The sequence below is a fragment of the Hippocampus bargibanti genome, linkage group LG01 (assembly GCF_051943395.1).
Source record: "Hippocampus bargibanti isolate YZ-2025 linkage group LG01, ASM5194339v1, whole genome shotgun sequence".
Classification (NCBI taxonomy): Eukaryota; Metazoa; Chordata; class Actinopteri; order Syngnathiformes; family Syngnathidae; genus Hippocampus; species Hippocampus bargibanti.
The window spans coordinates 15,420,722-15,445,369 of record NC_142734.1 but is presented as its reverse complement, the minus strand read 5'-3'; the positions used below and the strand labels follow the sequence as shown (position 1 = coordinate 15,445,369).

At 45.0% G+C, this 24,648-nt stretch overlaps 1 protein-coding gene across 3 annotated transcripts; it reads left to right on the top strand.

The window, feature by feature from the left end:
* Positions 1-188: 188 nt before the first annotated feature.
* tmem198ab (transmembrane protein 198ab) lies at positions 189-23,776 on the top strand. Of its 3 annotated transcripts, none has more exons than XR_016115394.1 (6): positions 189-894; positions 19,029-19,299; positions 19,997-20,578; positions 20,742-20,941; positions 21,926-22,147; positions 22,225-23,776. XR_016115394.1 is itself a non-coding variant. In XM_088999306.1 (6 exons), exons 3-6 carry the CDS (start codon positions 19,143-19,145, stop codon positions 22,076-22,078), a joined length of 1,092 nt encoding a protein of 363 aa, XP_088855432.1. In that variant the 5' UTR covers positions 189-894; positions 15,226-15,446; positions 19,029-19,142; the 3' UTR covers positions 22,079-23,776. The 3 variants fall into 3 exon arrangements, 2 of the variants coding, with proteins under 2 accessions (XP_088855432.1, XP_088855421.1); XM_088999306.1 differs by adding an exon at positions 15,226-15,446 and having other exon boundaries at positions 21,926-23,776; XM_088999295.1 differs by having other exon boundaries at positions 190-894; positions 21,926-23,776.
* The last annotated feature ends 872 nt before the right edge of the window (positions 23,777-24,648 follow it).

The following is a 24,648-nucleotide window of genomic DNA, read 5'->3' as shown; positions in this document are numbered from 1 at the left end:
TGAGTATTACCTGTACATGTCCTGCCCTCCTTTTTTCCAAGATGTTGGCACTGTTTATGTTTATGTATAGTTTATGTTTATGTATAGTTAGGAATAATAATAATACATTCCAACTAAAAGCGCTTTTCAAAACTCTCACGGACACTTTGTAGTCACAGGATAAAAACAAAAAAAATTATACGGGTGAGCAGCAGCAGCAGCCACACGCGCCAGCGTTCACTCAACCCGGAAGTAAACTTAAATGCGGTATAAAATGGCCATCGGCACAATAACATTCAAATACACAGTATAACGTATATCCTTTCTTTTAGGGATATGTGTCTTTTTGGCAGAATTTTTTTCGCGTGTCAAATTCAAAATATGAATATTTTATTTGTCCTTATACTGGAGCGGTTTGTTTTGGTGGATGTTAGTGTTAGGGTAGTTTTGTGTTTTTTGGTGTGTCCTGACGTTCGAGAGGGTTTTTGTGTTTCTTTATCAAGAAGGTGGGTGCTTTTCGACTGTTGGCCTGTCGGTGGCGCTTATGTGCTTCACACAGTGAGGGCAGCATTACAAACGACGCGCGAAAACGAGCGGCTGGCATCTTCATGGGAAGCACGATATCCCGCCTATGTCCGTCCGTCCATCCGGGCCCGCTCCACTTTCACCAGTCGACCTCCCCGCGGTGCTCTTCTTCGTCGCCCTATTTGAAACAGGTCCAATCATGGAGGACTAGTCCGCACCCGGATCCACGACAGAGCCTCGGTGTCTTGCCACTCGCCGACGGACGATACACACCCTTTGGCGGGCTGGGTGCCCATGGGTGCCCACGTTGGGTCCTGGTCTGCGGTGGCCCCCTCTGAAGTCATGAGGACGTCGCAGGGACGACGAGTCACCCCGTCGCAGGCGATAATGGTGAGTTCCCCGTCGGTCATCTTTTGCACCACCCGCTGTCAAACAACTGATGCTGCCAAGTCATTTGTGAGAAAGAATTGCAATGTACGGCATTGAATTGAGGTCAACCAGGGATGGAGGTCGATCGGGGTTTCGCGGATGGCCGCATCGCGGTCGATGTGTTCGTTGAGAGGCTCAACGGATGGATGGTAGTGCAACGTGATCGAGGCACAAACACGGGTTTTTTTGCAGCACTGACGTCTCCCCCAACCCGGTCCGTGACAGCCGCACGCACATATTCACCTCTCTGCTGAAGGCAGCGTTTATTCAATTTTAATAACCTCAATTTCACATTCGAGACGCGGACTTAGACAAATGCCATTCAGAACTACTAAAATATTCCTTTGAATTACATCGATCCATTTTCCGTACCGCTTATTCCTCATTAGGGTCGGGGGGGGGGGGGGGGGGGTGCTGGAACCTATCTCAGCTGTCTTCGGACTTGCATTTACAAGTCCCATGCAGCTGTACAAATGTCTCCTAACAGGTGTAGTGCACTTGTTAGTTAGCACTAGAACGACAGCCTTATTTAAAGTAATTTTCCCCACTACTCTGTGTAACATTTCTGTGCAGCATTAATAACATTTTTGGCCAATGTGCATGCAAAGATAGTGATTGTGCAGCACTAGCCACAGGGCCCAACAAGAAGGCGTTTACATACTACTTGAGCATTTGGTATCAGTTTATTTTCCATGTACTAATGCAGTATGCTCTTTCTCATGCAATGTAAATGCTGGAGGGACACAAAATTTTTCATTAGTACTACTGGAAGGCCATGTACTTCATGACCAGCTCGATGAAAACAAAAAAAAAATACAATTTCAAATATGGATGAGAAGGTTTCTTCAGCCGTCATCTGTACTTCTTTGAAGGTGTCGGACATTCTACTCCTTATCCAAGAGGCTTCGTCAGCGAACTAAAATTTGCTGGTAGTTTTGGCTCTATATACAGTAAAGTCTCGTTATATCGATATTCTCGGGAGTCCGAAAAAATATCGATATAACCAGGACTATCGATATATCCGACCCTGCGCACATGTAATTTTCCCCTTGCGTTCATAGAAATAGTATCGTAATAAGCGGTACTATCGATATAACGAGACTTTACTGTATATACATATATAACTACCAGCAAAGAAGTACAGATGACGGCTGAAGGAACCCTGGACCACTCATGTACGACTGAGAGCTTACACAAACATTTCAAATATGGACAAAAATGTATCCATGCGACAGTGTTTCATTGACCCGATGAGGATCACAGTATCTTAATATTGTCACGGTTTTGCGAGGTGGTGATGGCGGGTTCGGATCCCAAAAAGCAGGCAGGAGGGAGCAGGAGGTTGTTTGACACATTGTATTAAAATAAAAGTCAGCAGGAACAAAATGTAAAACATCAAAATGATCTGAATGGAAAAAATACAAAGTAGCAAAAGAAGACCAAAAGTAAAAGTCCGCCAAGGTTAAACAAACACGTACACAATGAATGCTGCAACCAAGCAGCAAACAAACAATGAATCGGCACCGGATGATCGTGCCAGGTGTCTTTTTAAGTGTCATTGATTATAACGACCAGCACCTGCGAGGCTGCCGGCAGGGCTGACGTCGCTACCCGCTGGTCGCCAATTTGATCGGGACGACCAGCACCTGTGCAGGTGCAGGCGGGGCCGACAGCGCCCCCCCTTGGTCGCCAACCAGATCATGACAGTACCCCCCCTTCAAGGGGCTGCTTCCAGAAGTCCCAACAGTCTCCCAAAAGGTCCACTCGCCAGGGAACGGTCGGTGGAGAGGGCAACCGCGGCCTCTCCAGCATACGACGGGCGGCGGCCTGATGGGAACGGGACTCGGCCTGGGGTGGACGAAGACGCGGCACGGATCGTCGTGGGCGTGAGTGCGATCCCTCTCGCACGTTCACGCGACGGCGCATGGCTCTGCGTGGACGTCCAACTGCCAGGCGCAGAATGGCACCCCGTACGGCCGTATGGGACCAGGTCTCGGCCGGACGCCGACGTGGGCGTGAACTGCCCGGCTCCGGGGGAACGAGACGGGTCCAGAGCCGCTCCGGGATCCAGCGGTGAGTGGGGTCTCGGACTGACATTGACGCGGACGTTGCACGGCTCGTCGTGGATGAGACTCAATCCGTCATGCACGACGACAGCGTGGCTGGACGTGGGCGTGCAATGCCAGTCACCCAGGGTCACCCTGGACGGCCACCTGGAAGGAGGTCTCGGCCAGACGTTTACGTGGACGTTGCGGCTCGTCGAGTGACGCAATTCAAACTCGACGAGGCTTGCGCTAACGTGGACGTAGCATTGCCAGGCACAGGGTGGAAATGAGACGGGTCCGATGTACCTGCGGGATCCGATGGTTGGCCGATTCATTCTGTCACGGTTTTGCGAGGTGGTGATGGCGGGTTCGGATCCCAAAAAGCAGGCAGGAGGGAGCAGGAGGTTGTTTGACACATTGTATTAAAATAAAAGTCAGCAGGAACAAAATGTAAAACATCAAAATGATCTGAATGGAAAAAATACAAAGTAGCAAAAGAAGACCAAAAGTAAAAGTCCGCCAAGGTTAAACAAACACGTACACAATGAATGCTGCAACCAAGCAGCAAACAAACAATGAATCGGCACCGGATGATCGTGCCAGGTGTCTTTTTAAGTGTCATTGATTATAACGACCAGCACCTGCGAGGCTGCCGGCAGGGCTGACGTCGCTACCCGCTGGTCGCCAATTTGATCGGGACGACCAGCACCTGTGCAGGTGCAGGCGGGGCCGACAGCGCCCCCCGTTGGTCGCCAACCAGATCATGACAAATATAGTCTGTACCCAAGTTTGTTAATTTACGTCTTGCATTTCATTCAAAATCTGCATAAAAATAGAATGGTGAAAAGCACATTTTCATCAAATGCTTTTATTTGTGCCAAAATGTATTTGTGAAGCTATTCTACAACGGTAATTTTTTTCCGGGGTTTTCAGCTATGTTCATTTTTTTCTGCAGATATCAAAATACAACTATCAGCCATTAAAATGCATTGGATTTTTTTGGGGTGTAAATTCCCCCAAATTCTATGCAATGTTCATGAAAAATGCACGTTGTCCACAGCCCACAAAACAAGAAATAAAACTAGAAGAAAAATGTGTGAAAAGGGTGCTGAGTATTAAGGGTTGCAACTATGCACAGGGGCATCATTGTAGAGGAAAATGCACATCTAAAAATAAATGCAACCATTTTTTAAAATTGCCCTAAAAGCTGCATGTGCCACACCAGTTGCCCCCCCCCCCTCACTCTCGTGTGACCAATGAAGGCTTGTGTGCACGTGGCCAGGATATCAAGACAGTCATTGAACCTGACAGCTCTGTGAGAGTTCATGAGAAAAAGAATGTCCAACATGTTAGTTTCAATCTGGTCATGTGTCATCACTACCCCTGCTCCCATTACCTACTTGCAACACAGCCATGCGTCTTTTGTTTGTTTGTTTGTTTGTGTAGTTCCCCTGAAGGAGAATGGTTGCTGTTGTATGGAGCAACAAGCATCATTTACATTCCTCAGCTCATGCTGCACGGAGGCGTCTTGTTTTTTTTTTTTTTTCTGATCCTGGGATGTGACAGGAAAAGAGGAGGCTTTGTCGGAGGAGGTTGGTGCTAACGATGTCGTGAGTGTCTGCATACGGTGGTGGGTGGCCTGAGAACCACCTGGAGCTATGCAAAGTGCAAATGGAGCACACAGAAAGCAGTGTCGGATAGTAAACATTCGCCTTTTCCACTTGTAAAGGACGACCGACAAGTTGTGTCCATAATTTGTAAAATCGCTTCAAATGACTTCTAGTGAGCGTATTTTACAAAGATTCCACCGCATATAGCTATATTTTACGTTTTAAGACTCGCGCTGAATATTCCGGAAGTCTTGTTTTTGAGTTGGTGACGGGTCCTGACGTCACGTCACGGAAGGAACGCCCCTGACCGAGAAAGGACACACTGTAGCAGTCCTTTCATCACATCAATGCATTTTTCGGTCCCTTGTTTGGTCTGAAAACTTCGTGTTGATCCGTGCTGATGGTGAAATTAGAAGGAGAACACATAAATAACGCGCTGGTGAATCGTTGTGTGTTGCACCGAACAACTATTTGATATTCGCTGACAAAAATTCCCAGGAGACAAATCAGCCCATTTCCACGGCCATCTTCTGCATTTTTTGGGGGCTACATTTCTCTCCAGATGCCTCAAAACGACACGGAATAAATTCGTTAATCGATTGCAAACATGGATGCTTTCCTCTTCAGAACTACAGTAAAGTCTCGTTATATCGATATCGGTTATATCGATAGTACCGCTTATTACGATACTATTTCTATGAACGCAAGGAGAAAATTACATGCGCGCAGGGTCGGATATATCGATAGTCCCGGTTATATCGATATTTTTTCGGACTCCTGAGAATATCGATATAACGAGACTTTACTGTATTTGAATCATATTCATAACTGGATGAGTAACAAGAAAGCATTTTCTGAATCTGAAGCGACTGTTTTTATTCTCGAGCAAGGCAAGACGTCTTGGCATGACACCACGAACAAGTGGTTCGGACCTTCTGAAACTGGCCACTTCCGGGTTCAATTTGAAGTAGTCTTTAGACACTTTAAGTAATTTTTATTGGTGTTTTGCATTTGACTAAAAATATCATCCTGCGTGTTTTGGGTATTTTAGATGCTATAAAACGTTTTTCTGATGTCAGTTAGGAAACAAAAAAGTGGTGTCGGTTGTCCGTTAAGGTTATAAAAATCGAGGGACAGTTTCTGTAAATTTCTGTAAGATAAAGATGGGGAGTTTGGAAATAATTTAGATTTTAGACTTTTCTGGGGAATTTTAGAAATTAACTCATTCACTGCCAGATGTGCAAAAAACTCCAGTGCCAGGGTTTTTGTCATTGTCACTTGAATTCCAGGTCCAACATACAGTAATACAGTAAAGTCTCGTTATATCGATTGGATTGGATTGGATTGGATTGGATTTGCCTTTATTAGTCTCGCAGTGGAGAAATTTACATTTCACAGCAGCAAAGTTATGAAAGAAATGAATGTAGAAAAGCAAAACACAGGAGCTGCTGGAAAGGCAGCCACTCTCGCGGCGCCGTCTTGAAGTCAAACAAAAAAAAAACTAAATAACAAATATATATAGCGGTTATATCTATAGTACTGCTTATTACGATACTATTTCTATGAACGCAAGGAGAAAATTTACATGCCGCAGGATCGGATATATCAATAGTCCGGTTATATCGATGTTTTTTCCGACTCCCGAGAATATCGATATAACGAGACTTTACTGTATTGAGTTTTAGGACTACATAAGCATTCAATACAGCCTTAGAAACCATAGACTATCTTCTTTCATCAGAAACAAAGTTAATTCTTAAATGATATGGGTCTGGAGTTATATGAGCTTGATATGAGGGTGGCTGTCCAAAATACAATATATAACACTTTAACAACAGTTAAAGCTGGAAAAAACACGAACATGGAAAAAAGGGAAGTGCTGTCCCCTTGTGGAAAATAAAAAAAAAAACATTGCCAGAGGCCATGGTCAGCGCTTTATCGGCATCCAAGCAGTGGTGTAGTGGTCCATTGAGAAATGGGTATACTCAAAAATTTCACAAAAATTCGCAGAAAGTAGTACAGAAAAAAAGACGGTTTTAGAACCAGTGACATGTAAGACTACTCTATTTACCCAGAAATTTGTCATTTCTACTCGCTCACTATTATGAAATTATCATGAATTAATTATGAGCAGTTTTTAGTTACTACTGGTCACACAAATGAATGTAAAATCATGAGGCAAACATTGTGTTTTTTTTAAACATTTATTTCAATAAAATACTTTAAATCTGAAGTTGACAATGCATTCTTGTTCATATTTAACCAGTGGTGGGCCGTCAGAGCCAGCAAGGCCTTCTCTGCTGGCCTAACATAATCAGACATCATTATCATAATTATAATAAAAGTCAATTTCATTAAAAAAGTATTTTATATATATATATATATATATATATATATATATAAAATTATTCTACATACTGTTTTCTTGATGTTATATTATATCCATTTGGTTATGCTCCTTTCAGTGTTGTAGTTTTAGGTCAGAGTTTTTAATCCAATCAGAATTCAGCTAGCTTGTGTCGCCAGGCTGTATGAAATCTGACCGACGCCTTCAGATTCAACAGTGAGGGCGTCTGTGCGCTGTACATGAACGGGCACATGTGGTGATATACAGTTGCGATAGCCAATCAGATCACGAGTTGGCACAGTAAGGCCAGCTAGAGGGCCTCGCGTTGAACATGACATGTACGCGTCCTGTGACTGGATACTCACTTTACCTCAGCCCTCAGCGGAGGCAGCGCTATGCAAATCAACCAAGCTACAACAGATCAGACCAGAAAACTTTAGCAGAAAAACCAAGTATATCTACTCGCTTTTTTAACCCACAATGGCTGAAGGAGAGGACAACTCGCTGTCGCATGTAGGCCTATTCTCAAGAACAAATGAAAAAGATTTGTTTACTTTTATTTTCAACAAATAGTTCGTTTTGTGAACGTCTTGTTGTTTTTCTTATATTAAACTGACATTTTGTAATTTAGCGTAAAATCTTGTTAAAGATTGCATATTCTTGGTGGACTTGATAAAACTTTGTGGACAAATGATTTTAAATTTCCTTTTATTTTTAAGTGTTTGCAGTATCACGTATAGTGGCAAGTTCTAATTGCTGATGCAGATTTATTGATGTGTAATTGCTCCGGAAAATAGCCTGTGTTGCCTGCCTAAGGTGATGCCACGCCCAGTACTGCGTCCGTGTGTCACGGTTTTGCGAGGTGGTGATGGCGGGTTCGGATCCCAAAAAGCAGGCAGGAGGGAGCAGGAGGTTGTTTGACACATTGTATTAAAATAAAAGTCAGCAGGAACAAAATGTAAAACATCAAAATGATCTGAATGGAAAAAATACAAAGTAGCAAAAGAAGACCAAAAGTAAAAGTCCGCCAAGGTTAAACAAACACGTACACAATGAATGCTGCAACCAAGCAGCAAACAAACAATGAATCGGCACCGGATGATCGTGCCAGGTGTCTTTTTAAGTGTCATTGATTATAACGACCAGCACCTGCGAGGCTGCCGGCAGGGCTGACGTCGCTACCCGCTGGTCGCCAATTTGATCGGGACGACCAGCACCTGTGCAGGTGCAGGCGGGGCCGACAGCGCCCCCCGTTGGTCGCCAACCAGATCATGACAGTACCCCCCCTTCAAGGGGCTGCTTCCAGAAGTCCCAACAGTCTCCCAAAAGGTCCACTCGCCAGGGAACGGTCGGTGGAGAGGGCAACCGCGGCCTCTCCCGCATACGACGGGCGGCGGCCTGATGGGAACGGGACTCGGCCTGGGGTGGACGAAGACGCGGCACGGATCGTCGTGGGCGTGAGTGCGATCCCTCTCGCACGTTCACGCGACGGCGCATGGCTCTGCGTAGACGTCGACTGCCAGGCGCAGAATGGCACCCCGTACGGCCGTATGGGACCAGGTCTCGGCCGGACGCCGACGTGGGCGTGAACTGCCCGGCTCCGGGGGAACGAGACGGGTCCAGAGCCGCTCCGGGATCCAGCGGTGAGTGGGGTCTCGGACTGACATTGACGCGGACGTTGCACGGCTCGTCGTGGATGAGACTCAATCCGTCATGCACGACGACAGCGTGGCTGGACGTGGGCGTGCAATGCCAGTCACCCAGGGTCACCCTGGACGGCCACCTGGAAGGAGGTCTCGGCCGGACGTTTACGTGGACGTTGCGGCTCGTCGAGTGACGCAATTCAAACTCGACGAGGCTTGCGCTAACGTGGACGTAGCATTGCCAGGCACAGGGTGGAAATGAGACGGGTCCGATGTACCTGCGGGATCCGATGGTTGGCCGATTCATTCTGTCACGGTTTTGCGAGGTGGTGATGGCGGGTTCGGATCCCAAAAAGCAGGCAGGAGGGAGCAGGAGGTTGTTTGACACATTGTATTAAAATAAAAGTCAGCAGGAACAAAATGTAAAACATCAAAATGATCTGAATGGAAAAAATACAAAGTAGCAAAAGAAGACCAAAAGTAAAAGTCCGCCAAGGTTAAACAAACACGTACACAATGAATGCTGCAACCAAGCAGCAAACAAACAATGAATCGGCACCGGATGATCGTGCCAGGTGTCTTTTTAAGTGTCATTGATTATAACGACCAGCACCTGCGAGGCTGCCGGCAGGGCTGACGTCGCTACCCGCTGGTCGCCAATTTGATCGGGACGACCAGCACCTGTGCAGGTGCAGGCGGGGCCGACAGCGCCCCCCGTTGGTCGCCAACCAGATCATGACACCGTGTGCTTTTGTAAATGATATCTCCAGCTGTTGTGTCATAAATTATGGTATTACGAGGGATATTTGTTCACGTCGGACTAAGTAGGACTTCACTGAAGGCCTAGGTGTGAAATGCACGGACCGCCACTGTATTTAATATAAAATACAACACAAATCATTCTCTTCCAAACATAAAAAACAATCAATTAAATTAAAAGTGCACTCTCATAAAATTGAAATACATTTGTTCTCAACAGCTGAACAGATTAATTCAACAAAATGCACTGCTCTAAAAAATTAGAGGAACACTTCGAAAAAACATCAGCTCTAAATGGGTGGGAAATCTGGAATATCTTTCCTGATAATGAGCAGGTGATGTACTAGTAACAAAATGATGCTACATAATTTGATAGAAATTAAAATGATCACCCTAATGAGAGTGGAAATCAAAGACACCCCAAAAATGAAAATGAAAAAAGATGCATCAGACTGGACCATTTTGCCAAAATGTCATTGTAGCAACTCAAAATGATTCTCAGTAGTTTGTGTGGAAACCACGTGCTTGTATGAATGCGTGACAACGTCGGTGCATGCTTCTCATGAGACGACGGATGGTGTCGTGTGGGATCTCCTCCCAGATCTGGACTAGGGCATCACTGAGCTCCTGGACAGTCTGAGGAGCAACTTGGTGGCTCCGGATGGACCTAAGGAGGAACCCAGGTCCCACTGCACCAAGAGCATCACTGACCCACCGCCAAATCGGTCATGCTGAATGATGTTGCAGGCAGCATAACATTCTCCATTGCATCTGCAGGCCCTTTCGGCAGAAATCAAATTATGTACCATCATTTTGTTACCTGCTCATTATCAGAAAAGATATTCAAGATCACCCCACCTCACACCAGGGCATTTCTGGGCTGGGGTCTGCCTGGGCCTGGTCTGGGCCTGATTAGGGCCTCTTGATAAAAAAAAAAAGTCTGCTATGCTTCTCTTTCTTTTCATTGCTATCTGTCCCTATACAAAAAAGACAGCCTGGTTAGACCACAGTGTTGTTTTAGGCTGAATCTCAAACTATTAGTCCCATTCTTGTGTTTTACTTACTTAAAAATCAACTACCAGCCTCGCTATTATAAAATTAAACTAGATCATGTAGGTTCATTAAGGCTAAGTAACTTGTCTAACGTTGTAATTAAGACCTTTACAATAACAAGCTTCATAGACATTGGGATAATCAGCTTCATCGAACATTAGCGGAGCTGCTGCCGTCTGGCATCAAGTGGAATCAAGCTCAGTCCTTTCAGCGACCATGAACGCCCAAGCCAGCTAGCTGTCCGGTCACGGCCGTCCGGTCACGGCTGGCGGTTCTGTCCGGTCCTGGCCGGTGTACGGAGCAGCTGCAGCTCCGCTATGGCTGCGGGGGAGAGGCCGCGGTTCGGCTGCTACGGCTACTTTCGTGGCATCTAGCTAGCTTACCCTAATGTTTCATAACGTTAGCCGACTCACACAGTTTTACTATTGGCGGCAAAATCTCTTCTCCTCTAAATGTGCAGACCTATTATTGCCATTCGTTTAAAACCATGATTCATTTGGAAAACACCGTAAAACTAACCTCAAAGTTATCTTGTTGTATTCCATCAACTCAACGTTGCTTCTTCTGTTCCTCTGCTCTGCTGCCGTTCACAGTCAAGTCAAGTGGCACACAGGCACCTGAAGTGCAATATTTTAAGCGGCGCGAATGACCACCCTTATTCTGCTTCTGATTGGCTCATCAGTCACCATGCCCAAAGTTAACCAATTTAATTACTGAAGGCAACGAGTACCAGCCAATTAAAGGCAGAGGAGGGTGGCTCATGGCTTTACCATCCGTAAGGGAAAAAATGGCAGTGCAGTCTGACAGTTAGATATTACTGAATAGTGCGCATGGGGGGGGGGCAGGGGGGTGATGTGGGTATTCGCAATGCCGACCGAAAAATAAGTGGGTATACGCCGTATACCAGTGTATACCCTCGACTACATCTCTGCATCCAAGCATGAAAAAGCAAAACCCAAACAAATTTGGTAATGGCGCTCTACGTCATATTTTCATTTCCCAAATACATTCATGAATGGCAGTGAATGAGTTAAATGGCACTTCATGGAATGTACGTCTGTGTAAGCTCTCAGTCGTACAGGAGTGGTCCATCGATGAGAAGGTTTCTTCAGCCGTCATCTGTACAAAAGTGAAGGTTTCGGACGTTTCGCCTCCTATCCAAGAGGCTTCGTCAGCGAACTAAAGTCTGACTGGTCGTATCGGCCCCATTTATATATCCCTAATGTCCAGACATGGTGGCGCCGGACACAGCTATGATTGGTCCCTACTCTCAGGTTGGGGGGGCAAGGGACCCCTCCCTGTGGCCCCACTGATTGTTCCTACATTCCTGACTAACGACTGGCCTATTACCCCCACTCCCCCTGGTATCACCTCATCAGCATAACGACCCTCATCAGCATTGCGAAAGTTGCCTAACCTGTTTTGCCTAAGTAGGCTATTGTATGAACGATCCAAATTGAACCTCACCCCACCAGACCGGTTTAATGAAGGATTTTGTTGTTTTATAAGAATCGCCTCTTTTACCCCCCTTTCAAACCATCTATGTTCTTTCGCTAAGATTTTAACCTCATTGTTGTCAAATGAGTGGTTGCTAGCTTTTAGGTGCAAATGTACTGCCGATTGAGGCCCACTAGTATTATCCCTGCTGTCGCGTTCTGCGAGGTGGTGATGGCGGGTTCGGATCCCAAAAAGCAGGCAGGAGGGAGCAGGAGGTTGTTTGACAAATTGTATTAAAATAAAGTCAGCAGGAACAAAATGTAAAACATCAAAATGATCTGAATGGAAAAAATACAAAGTAGCAAAAGAAAACCAAGTGTAAAAGTCCGCCAAGGTTAAACAAACACGTACACAATGCATGCAGCAAACAAGCAGCAAACAAACAATGAATCGGCCCCGGATGATCGTGCCAGGTATCTTTTTAAGTGTCATTGATTATAACGACCAGCACCTGCGAGGCTGCCGGCAGGGCTGACGTCGCTACCCGCTGGTCGCCAATTTGATCGGGACGACCAGCACCTGTGCAGGTGCAGGCGGGGCCGACAGCGCCCCCCGTTGGTCGCCAACCAGATCATGACACCTGCGATGTTGATAAAGTCTTTTTTTGAGAATTTGTTGAGTCTCCCCAATGTACTGCTCTTTACAATTTTCATTCTTACAATGTATGGAATAAACTACATTACTTTGTTTTTCATTTGGTAGCCTATCTTTTGGATGCACTAATTTTTGCCTTAACGTGTTTATCGGTTTGAAATAAGTAGGAATTTTATGTTGCCAAAGGACTCTTTGTAATTTTTCAGAAACTCCTGCGATGTACGATACTGCTACTCCTCTCCTTTTTGAATCTTGAGAATTATTGGTTTCGTTCGCTATTCTTTCTTTCTGACATTTGTTGAATGACCACTGAGGGTACCCACAGTTAGTGAGTGCTCTCCTGATATGTTTTGACTCCTTTTCTCTACCTTCAGTGCTAGTTGGTATTAGTTTAGCCCTATGCTGGAGGGTTCTGATAACTCCTAGTTTATGTTGTAAAGGGTGGTTAGAGTCAAAAAGTAAGTATTGGTCAGTGTGCGTAGCCTTCCTAAAGACTTCTGTTTTTAGCGCTCTGTCCTCTTTTATAATTACTTTACAATCCAAGAAGGCTAGTTGGTTCTCTTGAATGTCCTCACGAGTAAATTTAATGTTGAAGTCTACAGAGTTGAGGTGATCTGTGAAGGATTGAATTTCTTGTTTCTTAATTATGACAAAAGTATCGTCCACATATCTAAACCAGTGTCTAGGTTTTGTCCCCGGGAAGGGTGCGAGGGCCTGTTTCTCCATCTCTTCCATGTAAAGATTAGCCACTATGGGTGAAACTGGTGAGCCCATAGCACAACCATGAATTTGTTTATAAAATTTTTCCCGAAATTGAAAATACGTAGTGTTAAGGCAGATTTCTAATAATTGGCAGATGTGATCCGGTTTAAGTTTGGTTCTTTCATGCAGAGAAACATCCGCCAGCAGCCTCGTCCTCACCACTGAGACTGCTGCTGGGGTTGGGACAGATGTAAAGAGAGAAGTCACATCGTATGATGCCAAAGTTTCCTCAGGTTCCAATATGAGGTCTTTGATCCTCTCTACAAACACTGTGGTGTTCTCTACGTGATATTGTGTGTTACCAACCAACGGAGCTAAAATAGTTTTTAAATATTTGGCTACATTGTATGTAGAGGAGTCAATGCTACAAACAATGGGTCTGAGGGGGAACCCTTCTTTATGTATTTTTGGCAGGCCATAGATACATGGCGTGGCCTCTCCCGGGTATAATCTAAAATACATCTGTTTGTCTATGTGTTTTCCTTTCTCTAACCTTTCGAGACAGTCAATCATTTCTTTCTTGTATCTATTGGAAGGGTCCCTTTTTAGTTGCTCATACAGAAGTCTTTAGGAAGGCTACGCACACTGACCAATACTTACTTTTTGACTCTAACCACCCTTTACAACATAAACCAGGAGTTATCAGAACCCTCCAGCATAGGGCTAAACTAATACCAACTAGCACTGAAGGTAGAGAAAAGGAGTCAAAACATATCAGGAGAGCACTCACTAACTGTGGGTACCCTCAGTGGTCATTCAACAAATGTCAGAAAGAAAGAATAGCGAACGAAACCAATAATTCTCAAGATTCAAAAAGGAGAGGAGTAGCAGTACCGTACATTGCAGGAGTTTCTGAAAAATTACAAAGAGTCCTTTGGCAACATAAAATTCCTACTTATTTCAAACCGATAAACACGTTAAGGCAAAAATTAGTGCATCCAAAAGATAGGCTACCAAATGAAAAACAAAGTAATGTAGTTTATTCCATACATTGTAAGAATGAAAATTGTAAAGAGCAGGACATTGGGGAGACTCAACAAATTCTCAAAAAAAGACTTTATCAACATCGCAGGGATAATACTAGTGGGCCTCAATCGGCAGTACATTTGCACCTAAAAGCTAGCAACCACTCATTTGACAACAATGAGGTTAAAATCTTAGCGAAAGAACATAGATGGTTTGAAAGGGGGGTAAAAGAGGCGATTCTTATAAAACAACAAAATCCTTCATTAAACCGGTCTGGTGGGGTGAGGTTCAATTTGGATCGTTCATACAATAGCCTGCTTAGGCAAAACAGGTTAGGCAACTTTCGCAATGCTGATGAGGGTCGTTATGCTGATGAGGTGATACCGGGGGGAGTGGGGGTAATAGGCCAGTCGTTAGTCAGGAATGTAGGAACAATCAGTGGGGCCACAGGGAGGGGTCCCTTGCCCCCCCAACCTGAGAGTAGGGACCTATCATAGCTGTGTCCGGCGCCACCATGTCTGGACATTAGGGATATATAAATGGGGCCGATACGACCAGTCAGACTTTAGTTCGCTGACGAAGCCTCTTGGATAGGAGGCGAAACGTCCGAAACCTTCACTTTTGTACAGATGACGGCTGAAGAAACCTTCTCATCGATTCATGGAATGTACTTCACTATTTCAGAGATGGCCTTATGTCTGCAAAAAAAAATCAGTTTTGACTCATTTTGTTGCTTCTCTGATTAATAAAATAATAATAACGTATTTGTCCATCAGTGCAATATTCAGCAAAAATGAGGCTAATCTGAAAGTGCTTCCTGTTTTCGTTCTTTTTCACATTGTCATATAGCAAGACCGTGATCTGGAAATGCAGATTGTACTGGGAGGGGGCTTGAGGATTACTGTATTTTTCAGTTCCCAAAAGGTTAACTTTTGTCCTTTATTCCCATGTGACATTTGCATCCTTGAATTTTGCCACACTGATTGCACAACCATTTCCTTTGTTGTCACGCTTAGACCTGTCGTCCACGTGCAGGCACCCAGTCACACTGGGTGCACACAGAAGCACCACATCGATCTCGACCGCCTGGTCTCTGGATAGTTCTCGCGAGCAGCAGGAAACCACTCAGCATTTGCTCGGCTGTGACTTCTGATGACCAGGACAAAGAGGTTGCCGCGTGCACTGAGTTATTTAAGGATAAGCTCTGCGGAGCCTCTGAAGATCTCGTTAGGCCAGTGTGAGTAGATTCAAGGGTGATACTGGAGTAAATCTCAATTGCATGGAGCTCCTTAATGAAATGGTTTTGTTTTAGCTATTCACTTCAAACTATATTGCTTCCGTGTGCTAGATACAGTATCTGTTGTGTTTTTATCGTCTTTCAGAATCTGATCCACTTGCTTGAATTATGTTCACTCTGCACGTGCCTGTGTGTATGTGTGTGTGGAGTAGTTCAATCATCAAAACGCAGACAGATGGATGGGTGGCCGGATGTTTGTTTACATACAATTGATCAGCATGTGCACGACAGAGCCATAACCAACTCCGTCACACACGCGCACGCATAGATATGTGCATGCCAAGCCTCTGATTGGCTCTTATGCTGTTGCTATGGCAGTCGTTACTGTGTCATTTGGAAGCGACAGATCAAGCCTCCATACCGTCTGTCAGCATTCTGCCGTTGTCCTAGCAACAGACAGGAAGAGGCCAGACCAGGGTGGAGGGGGTGAGGGGGTGGTGATTGTTTGTCTTGTGGTTTAGGATCAAAAATCAGCTGTGAGATTTTATTTGATTTGACGAAGAGGATGTAGCACATTGACATCTGCGGAACTATAATGGCTTAACGCTAACACACACACACACACACACACACACACACACACACACACACACACACACACACACACGCACACACGCGCACACACACATACACACACAAACACAAACAGACAGACAGACAGACACAGTCTAGTGTGGATCTTTCCTTGACCAAATGTTCATATTAATGTATCCATGTTGCTGTTGACTACAGTCCAGTATACAAGTTGAGGAATATTTTAAAATCAGAACAACAAGGTTATATTAACTCAATCACTGCTATTCACAAATGTATTCGGGAATTGAAAATATGACATGTAGTGCCATTCCCGAATTTGTTCGGGTTTTGTTTTTTCTTGTTTGGGTGCCGATAAAGCGCTGGCCATGGCGTCTGGCAATATGTTTTCTTTTCCACAACAAGGCAGCATTTCCCTTTTTTCCATGTTCGTGGACTTCTGATGAAGTTAAAGCACTATATAAACCAATATGTATGTATTGCATTGCATTTTGGACAGCTGCCCTCATTTTAAGCTCAGATAACTCCAGACCCATATAATTTAGGATTTCTTTTTTTTCTGATGAAAGAGAGTTTAAGGTTTCTTACGCTGCATTGGATGTTTATGCAGTCCTAAAACTCAATATTCGGTGGGTCCTGGAATTCAAGTGACAATGACAAAAACCCTGGCACTGGAGTGCACACATTGTTGCACGTCTGGCATTGAATGGGTTATTGCATTCATTCTCAATGTTATCCAGGTCAACGTTTCAGAAACACCATCTTAGACACTGTCTAACCCCATCACCACCTCGCAAAACCGTGACAGAATGAATCGGCCTACCATCGGATCCCGCAGGTACATCGGACCCGTCTCATTTCCACCCTGTGCCTGGCAATGCTACGTCCACGTTAGCGCAAGCCTCGTCGAGTTTGAATTGCGTCACTCGACGAGCCGCAACGTCCACGTAAACGTCCGGCCGAGACCTCCTTCCAGGTGGCCGTCCAGGGTGAAACTGGGTGACTGGCATTGCACGCCCACGTCCAGCCACGCTGTCGTCGTGCATGACGAATTGAGTCTCATCCACGACGAGCCGTGCAACGTCCGCGTCAACGTCAGTCCGAGACCCCACTCACCGCTGGATCCCGGAGCGGCTCTGGACTGGTCTCGTTCCCCCGGAGCCGGGCAGTTCACGCCCACGTCGGCGTCCGGCCGAGACCTGGTCCCATACGGCCGTACGGGGTGCCATTCTGCGCCTGGCAGTTCGACGTCCACGCAGAGCCATGCGCCGTCGCGTGAACGTGCGAGAGGGATCGCACTCACGCCCACGACGATCCGTGCCGCGTCTTCGTCCACCCCAGGCCGAGTCCCGTTCCCATCAGGCCGCCGCCCGTCGTATGCTGGAGAGGCAGCGGTTGCCCTCTCCACCGACCGTTCCCTGGCGAGTGGACCTTTTGGGAGACTGTTGGGACTTCTGGAAGCAGCCCCTTGAAGGGGGGGTACTGTCATGATCTGGTTGGCGACCAACGGGGGGCGCTGTCGGCCCCGCCTGCACCTGCACAGGTGCTGGTCGTCCCGATCAAATTGGCGACCAGCGGGTAGCGACGTCAGCCCTGCCGGCAGCCTCGCAGGTGCTGGTCGTTATAATCAATAACACTTAAAGGGACACCTGGCACGATCATCCGGTGCCGATTCATTGTTTGTTTGCTGCTTGGTTGCAGCATGCATTGTGTACGTGTTTGTTTAACCTTGGCGGACTTTTACACTTGGTTTTCTGTTGCTACTTTGTATTTTTTCCATTCAGATCATTTTGATGTTTTACATTTTGTTCCTGCTGACTTTATTTTAATACAATTTGTCAAACAACCTCCTGCTCCCTCCTGCCTGCTTTTTGGGATCCGAACCCGCCATCACCACCTCGCAAAACCGTGACAATAGCACAGTAAGAACCCAATTTATTAACTGTCTTTCAAATCTGAAAAATATCCCTGATCAGTTAATAAATTTGTCTCAAGGAATATGGCGTTTACATACTATTTCACAGATACTTGGAGGAGGAAACGGAAATAGATTAAAATAACATATGCACTGTGATTCATCAAGATTGCGTCTGTTTTAATACGTTTTCATTGAAGGGGCAAAGTTAAAGAAATCAACATTTATTGAAAAATGGAATCACTTTCAACATTCAAAACATATTATTCCACAACGAAATATTCAAGCTCAATAATACCTACTTGTGTTAAATTCCGTCAAATCATAGATGGTTTGTCCTGACCGCGCGCTCAACAAACTCCTCACTGAAAGCCCTCGCCTTCACGCGCAAACAATACACGTGTACCGTCGCCGAGCACACAGACATCGGCAACCTGCAGTGAAATTTGCATACTCGGCACGGCAGCCAATCAGAAGCCTGCTTATTTCTTCCGGACTTTCGCAAGCGTTATAAAGTCGTCCAATTGCATATAATTTTCCAAAATAGATGCACAGAACCTCAGCCCAGAAGAAAGATTCAAAAGAGGCTAACAACATATGTGACGCTACAAAACGTAAATTTACATTAAACCGTGACTGTAAAGTGTACGTGAGACTCATGAAAGGGGCCGAGTGGCTCGTAGGAATCAATCCAAACGTTGCATTGTGCACCACAATGACGATTGACTGCTGCAGCAAAATCTAGCCATGCACATTTACCGTAAATTAAGCAAGGTAGTATTTGTACTCGGTACATTCTTGATTAAAAAAAATACGTTATACTTTGTGACAATGTTTTTTAATGTGATTAGTTGTCTCATTGTGTTGTCAGTTGTGATAAGTCATTGTCAAACGGGAAGTATGCAATATTAAAATCAAGGTTGGGGTGGGGGGTATTTAAAACATGTAATTTGGTGAAGGTACTCATGCAGTTACTTGTGAAAAAAATGTAATTAACAGTGTCATCCATGAACAAACAACGACAAAAGAAATCTGTATGATATATATATTTGCCTGCTCTATTTCATCCACAGGTGAAGAAGGCACGCAGCCGGGAGGCGCTCCGTAGTCTCCCCGTTCCTTGGCTTCTCATCTGATCGCCTCTCATCCACTGTTTCCTGGGTTCTCCATTCCTCTCTTTGCTCATCATGACCACTACCCTGGAACCACTGCAGGCTCACCCTGAACTGGAGCTGAAACCTTGGCTGCTGAACGAATGCACAGACTCGGCGGGCCGCTACAAGGTGGTTCCCTCCGTAGTGTGCTCCATGTGCTGCCTCTTTGGTGTCATTTACTGCTTCTTCGGTAAGTTGAAACTTTTGTTGAGCTCACACCACAGTATTGTTTTTTAACACTGATGTGAAGATAAAAAAGTCACAGGAAGCTGCTGTATATGGCATGTCATCAAATAACGGTCTCGATTTGCAAGGTGGGGGTTGTGGTGGACCCCAAAAATGCAGGAAGGAGGGAGGAGCAGGGTGTATTTGACAAATTGTATTAAATAAAATCATCAGGAACAAAATCTCAAACAACAAAGTCATCCAGACAGAAAGGTCCAAAGTAGCAAACAAAACCATGAGTAAAACATGACAAGATGAAACAAACACAGGTGAAAGACAGGGTGAAGACAGGGTGAAACAAACAGTGACCCGACACCGAATAGTCATGCTGGGAGTCCTTTTAACTGCCACTAATTAAAAGGACCAACACCTGTGGAGCTGTAGGCGTGGCCAACACCGCCACCCGTTGGTCACAAACTGAATCGTGACAAAAACAAGGCAATCTACATTGAATTACAAGATTGCTAATGCACACTAGGGGAATTTGTGAAGGACTTTGTGAGGGACGACAGGGTTTCTTTCCTTGGCATCAAACTGGCAATGCCTGTGTGTACTCGGTCTGAAATCGTGCTGTTTGACAGCAAATATATGAATCAAGTTTCATCCACGAACAGCATCTCAGAGGTTTCTGTCTAAGCCATTTATGGTTGACCCTCCTGCAGGCTACCGCTGCTTCAAGGCGGTGATGTTTCTGACAGGCCTGATGTTCGGCTCCGTCGTCATCTTCATGCTCTGCTACAAGGAGCGCGTGTTGGACACCCAACTGAGTGTGGAGGCCTCGGTGGGCATCGGCCTGGGCATCGGCACACTGTGCGGCCTGGTTACCATGCTGGTTCGCAGCGTTGGCCTCTTCATGGTGGGTTTGCTGCTCGGCCTGCTGGTGGCCGTGGCTACCCTGGTGGGAATGGAGGAGCTTTCCCACAGCCCGCCACGCTCTGTCTGGGTGCCACTGGGCGTGCTGCTCGGCCTGGGCATGCTCTTTGCCGTGCTCACCCTCCAGTGGCAACGCATCTTCACCACGCTGTCCACGGCTGTTTTCGGCGCGGCCGTCATCACCGTCGCGCTGGACTACTTCGTGGAGCTCTTTGCGCTTGTTCTGTACATGTACGAGCGGATGAAAGCCGTCCCCGGGAAGCCGGTTTGCTGGCTCACGTGGGTAGTGCTGGGGGTGTGGCCTGCCCTCACCCTCTTGGGCGTTGTGGTCCAGTGGAAGGTGACTGCTGAAGGCTACTCGCATACCAAGGGTGAGGATACATGCGCCATAACTCTAAATATTGTCTAAAGTGTACATTCCCTGAAATTGATCCCAAATAGTCTTTTACAATGCCTTTTGTGCTTCTGCTGCTAGCTTCTTTTCATTTTCATTTCAACCACCTAACGGAGCCTCCGTTCGTTCCTCTACTCCAGTCATCATCAGTCGTCAGCAGAGGCGGATGCAGGTGATGCGTATTCGACAACGGGATGACCGCTACCGCCATAAAAAGAAAAAGAACAAGCCTTTGGGCTCCTCCTCCAACCAAAACCAAGCCAAGCAACTCCACCAGGACCACGCCTATCGCCGCAAACCAAATCCCATTCGTCGTTATGACACCGACGTCCTCTCACCAGTAAGTAGAACCATACACTGACTTCACATGAGCCCTTAGCGAATTTGCCTCACAGTTTTTAGCTTGGGGTTTCAAATTAAAAATTCCAAATGGTCCTGAGGTGTGATAAATCAAAAAGTCAAGGATTTTTTAATTGACAAAGTATAAATAAAGACTCCAGGATAAAACAGGAGAAACAAAAGGCTCTTGCAAAAGGCAAGGATAATATAAACGAAAATCGCTTAAAGACAACCGACGGTCTAATTGTCATTGTATAATGATGCCCTGAGAGTGACCTGCCTTAAAGGACAACCGACGTCTCCAGACAAGTTGTGTCCATAATTTGTAAAATGGCTTTAAATGACTTCTACTGAGCGTATTTTACAAAGATTCCACCGCATATAGCTATATTTTACGTTTTAAGACTCGCGCTGAATACTCCGGAAGTCTTGTTTTTGAGTTCGTGACGAGTCCGTACGTGACGTCACTAAAGGACCGTAAAAAAGACGCATTCTAACGGTCCTTCCATCACGTCAATGTATTTTGCTGTACTTGTTTGGTCTGGGGACCTTGTGTTGCACCCAAAAGCCGCCAGAAGGCCAGAAGAGGGCGTCCAAGCGCCATATAAGGTATTTACCGGCCTGTGGAAACGGAGGTGGCCACATGAGGTTGCCATTTTGTGCCTCTTTTTTGGTTGAGAGATTTAGCCCCAATGTTGCCTCAAAATGGCACAAATAAATTCTTTAATCGATTGCAAATATGTATGCTTTCCTCTTCAGAACTATTTGAATCATATTCATAACTGGATGTGTAACAAGAAAACAATGGCTTCAGATTCGGAAAAGATGTCATACTGCGTGTTTTAGGTATTTTAGATGCTATAAAACGTTTTTCTGATGTCAGTTAGGAAACAAAAAAGTGACGTCGGTTGTCCTTTAAAGGACAACCGACGTCACTTTTTTGTGACGTCGGTTGTCCTTGAAATCCCCTATCTTGTGATTGTAGAGCTACATCCAGAATTTCCGAGACCGGCAAGTGCAGGCCCAGCCTTTCCCAGTACAGCTGCTCGGTGGTCCGCACACCGCAGTGGACTTGGGCTACGACCCGCCCTCGACGGCGCCCTTCGCCGGGGCCACAGGACCTTTGCTACGAGCCTAACGCATCATCTGGACCCAGTCAAGACACGCATTTGCAGTACTTGCACCTGCACACCTGTGTTATTTTGAGGCATGCATCACTCCCCAAATTTCTCTCAAACACACACACACCACAGCTATTATGTGATGGGTCGACATCTGTTTCAGCGCTTCAGGGATCAGAATGCAGAAACACCTCAGGCACAGGCATCCTCACAACAGACAACAAGTAATCCTCGGTCTGCAGGCCCAGAGTGCCAACTGGATTCTATTTGCCATCTTTCAAATGGGCTTTTGCCCCCCTTGGTGCTGGACCATTTTGTCTTCAAGTTGATTTTTACTCTAACGGGTGCCTTGCTCCTCCTGAGTCCAAGGAGGGGTCGACTGCCGCTTTTTGGGTGCATATACAGGGTCACATTTGCTTCAGGGCTTGGCTTGTTGTCTTCAACTTGCCTGAACCTGTGACCATGCATGTTCAGACGACAACAGTGCTCGAAAGAAAGCCATATGGATAGTGGCACCCTGCCGCAACTCTTCCGGCATGCGTGCTGGAAGCGTTGGCTGTTTTGTTGCAACTTGCATTCAGAGCCACCTTGTCTCACTCCCTACACAACCCCAAAGATAAGTTTGACCGCCACATGCTCTAGCTCAGTTTTTCCCAATCATTATTGTGCCAAGACGCTTATTTTATATCAGCAAACAAATCTGACAGCACACCACCAAAATAGAAATGTCACCAAACGTACTCTTCAGTAATCTCTCCTCCCACCCCCACGCTCCTTCGCCGGTTCCAGTTTCCGGGTTGCGCAGTTTCACAGATATTTTTGTACAGTGTTCAAAACATTATATATTTAGGTCTAACTCTCGTTAGTTGACCACAAGATAGCAGTACATTTATTTTGAATGATATAGTGTGCATATGAAAGAAGAAAAATGAAACAGAACGTGCTGTATTTCATCACAGTCCAGATTGTCTTGAAAATGACACAAGTGAAATAGTTTTTTTTGATATATGCAAGTAATCGTTTCTACACGATGCAAGTAATTTGGTCCAAATTATTAGTTTTATTATTTATTCCAAATTTGCACTTGTTTTTTTCTATCATCAGATTCTAACAATAATAATATGTAATATATTGATAGATATTAAGATATTTATGAATTAATTGTTTGGAACTGGAGATTTTCAACATCACAGCTATAAAATAAAATGTACAGGGAAATATTGCGCCGGCTTTTATACTTTCTCAGTCAAACATAAAAACAAAACATTCATATTTGAAATACCCGATGGTCTAGGAAAAAATGAAAGTCTTTTTTTTTTTAAATCAGCGTCAAAAACATTTGGAACCCAAAGCCATCTCTGATTCAAATTTGCTGTTGACCAGTGTTACTGAATGTCAGTCTCTTTCAACCCTGATTTTTATCCCAAGCGAAAGTGAGGGTTCTTGTTTAATTTTATAATGTACAGCTATGGGCATGATGATTGATTTATATAGTGAGATTATAAATTTGCTTGGAAAAAGAAACAGCATTTGTTTACTGTAAACATGTTGAGGGATTGATACACTGTACAATGTTTTTGTGTTATCCATTGATCTCGCTCTCTCTCTCTCTCTCTCTCTCTCTCTCTCTCTCTCTTTCTCTCTCTCTCTCTCTCTCTCTCTCTCTCTCTCTCTCTCTCTCTCTCTCTCTCTCTCTCTCTCTCTCTCTCTCTCTCTCTCTCTCTCTCTCTCTCTCTCTCTCTCTCTCTCTCGCAATACATTATGTAATTAAACATATTTCTATTATTTTAAGTGTTTAAAGAACTTTAAAAAGTCAAGTACCATAAATGCTGTAAAGAAATCTACCCAAAAGTGTATTTAATTCTGGTATTTCTAATATCGAGAGTTTCAAAACTTTTGTGAGGGTTGTGGAACGTTACCAACCCGATGGAGTGAGAATTACTGTTTCTATACTAAACCCATGATAATCTCATAAAAATTTACTGTGTGAAATATGGTCCTCTTTAGTTAATTTTAATCACAAAGCTTCCTTAGTGGCTTCCTTTAGAATCCAAAAACCTCTGTCTGTACTCAAGTTATCCTTCACCAACATTTTGTTTTCTAGGAAACAAGCACGTTATGTGTTGCTCACATGTTCTGACGCAACCTTGCCACTGCCCATACACTCACTTTAATCTCCTCAAATCTGTCTAATCTTGATAACGTGTTCTCTAATTTGTCTGTATATGTAGAAATATGTAGATAAAAAACATTGCTATATGCACAAACACATTGATAATAAATTCGGGTGATGTGGATCACATCCCTTGACTGTTACTTGTTTTATCCGTGATTGTTTTCCTCTCAATGTTTGACAACTCTTGTTCGTACTGTATAATGTACTGACTTGCTGATCGTCCGCACAACTCAAAGAGCATTTCAAGAGACAGGAGAGAATCAAACAGCCCTTTTCTTTTATTGGTGCACTCATCCCAGTCAGGTGATAACTTTGGCACATGGAAAAAAATCATCCAAAGGTATTGAATGACCACAGCGAACATTAATTGTACCAAAACAAAAATGAACACTTGCTTTCATAGAACTTTTG

Bases quoted from the DNA above. Each gene is read 5' to 3' on its own strand.
- tmem198ab (XM_088999306.1), top strand. From the start codon at position 19,143: ATGACCACTACCCTGGAACCACTGCAGGCTCACCCTGAACTGGAGCTG. The intron at 20,579-20,741 runs GTGAGGATACAT...CCTCTACTCCAG, and splicing joins AGGCTACTCGCATACCAAGG to TCATCATCAGTCGTCAGCAG. The intron at 20,942-21,925 runs GTAAGTAGAACC...TTGTGATTGTAG, and splicing joins ACACCGACGTCCTCTCACCA to AGCTACATCCAGAATTTCCG.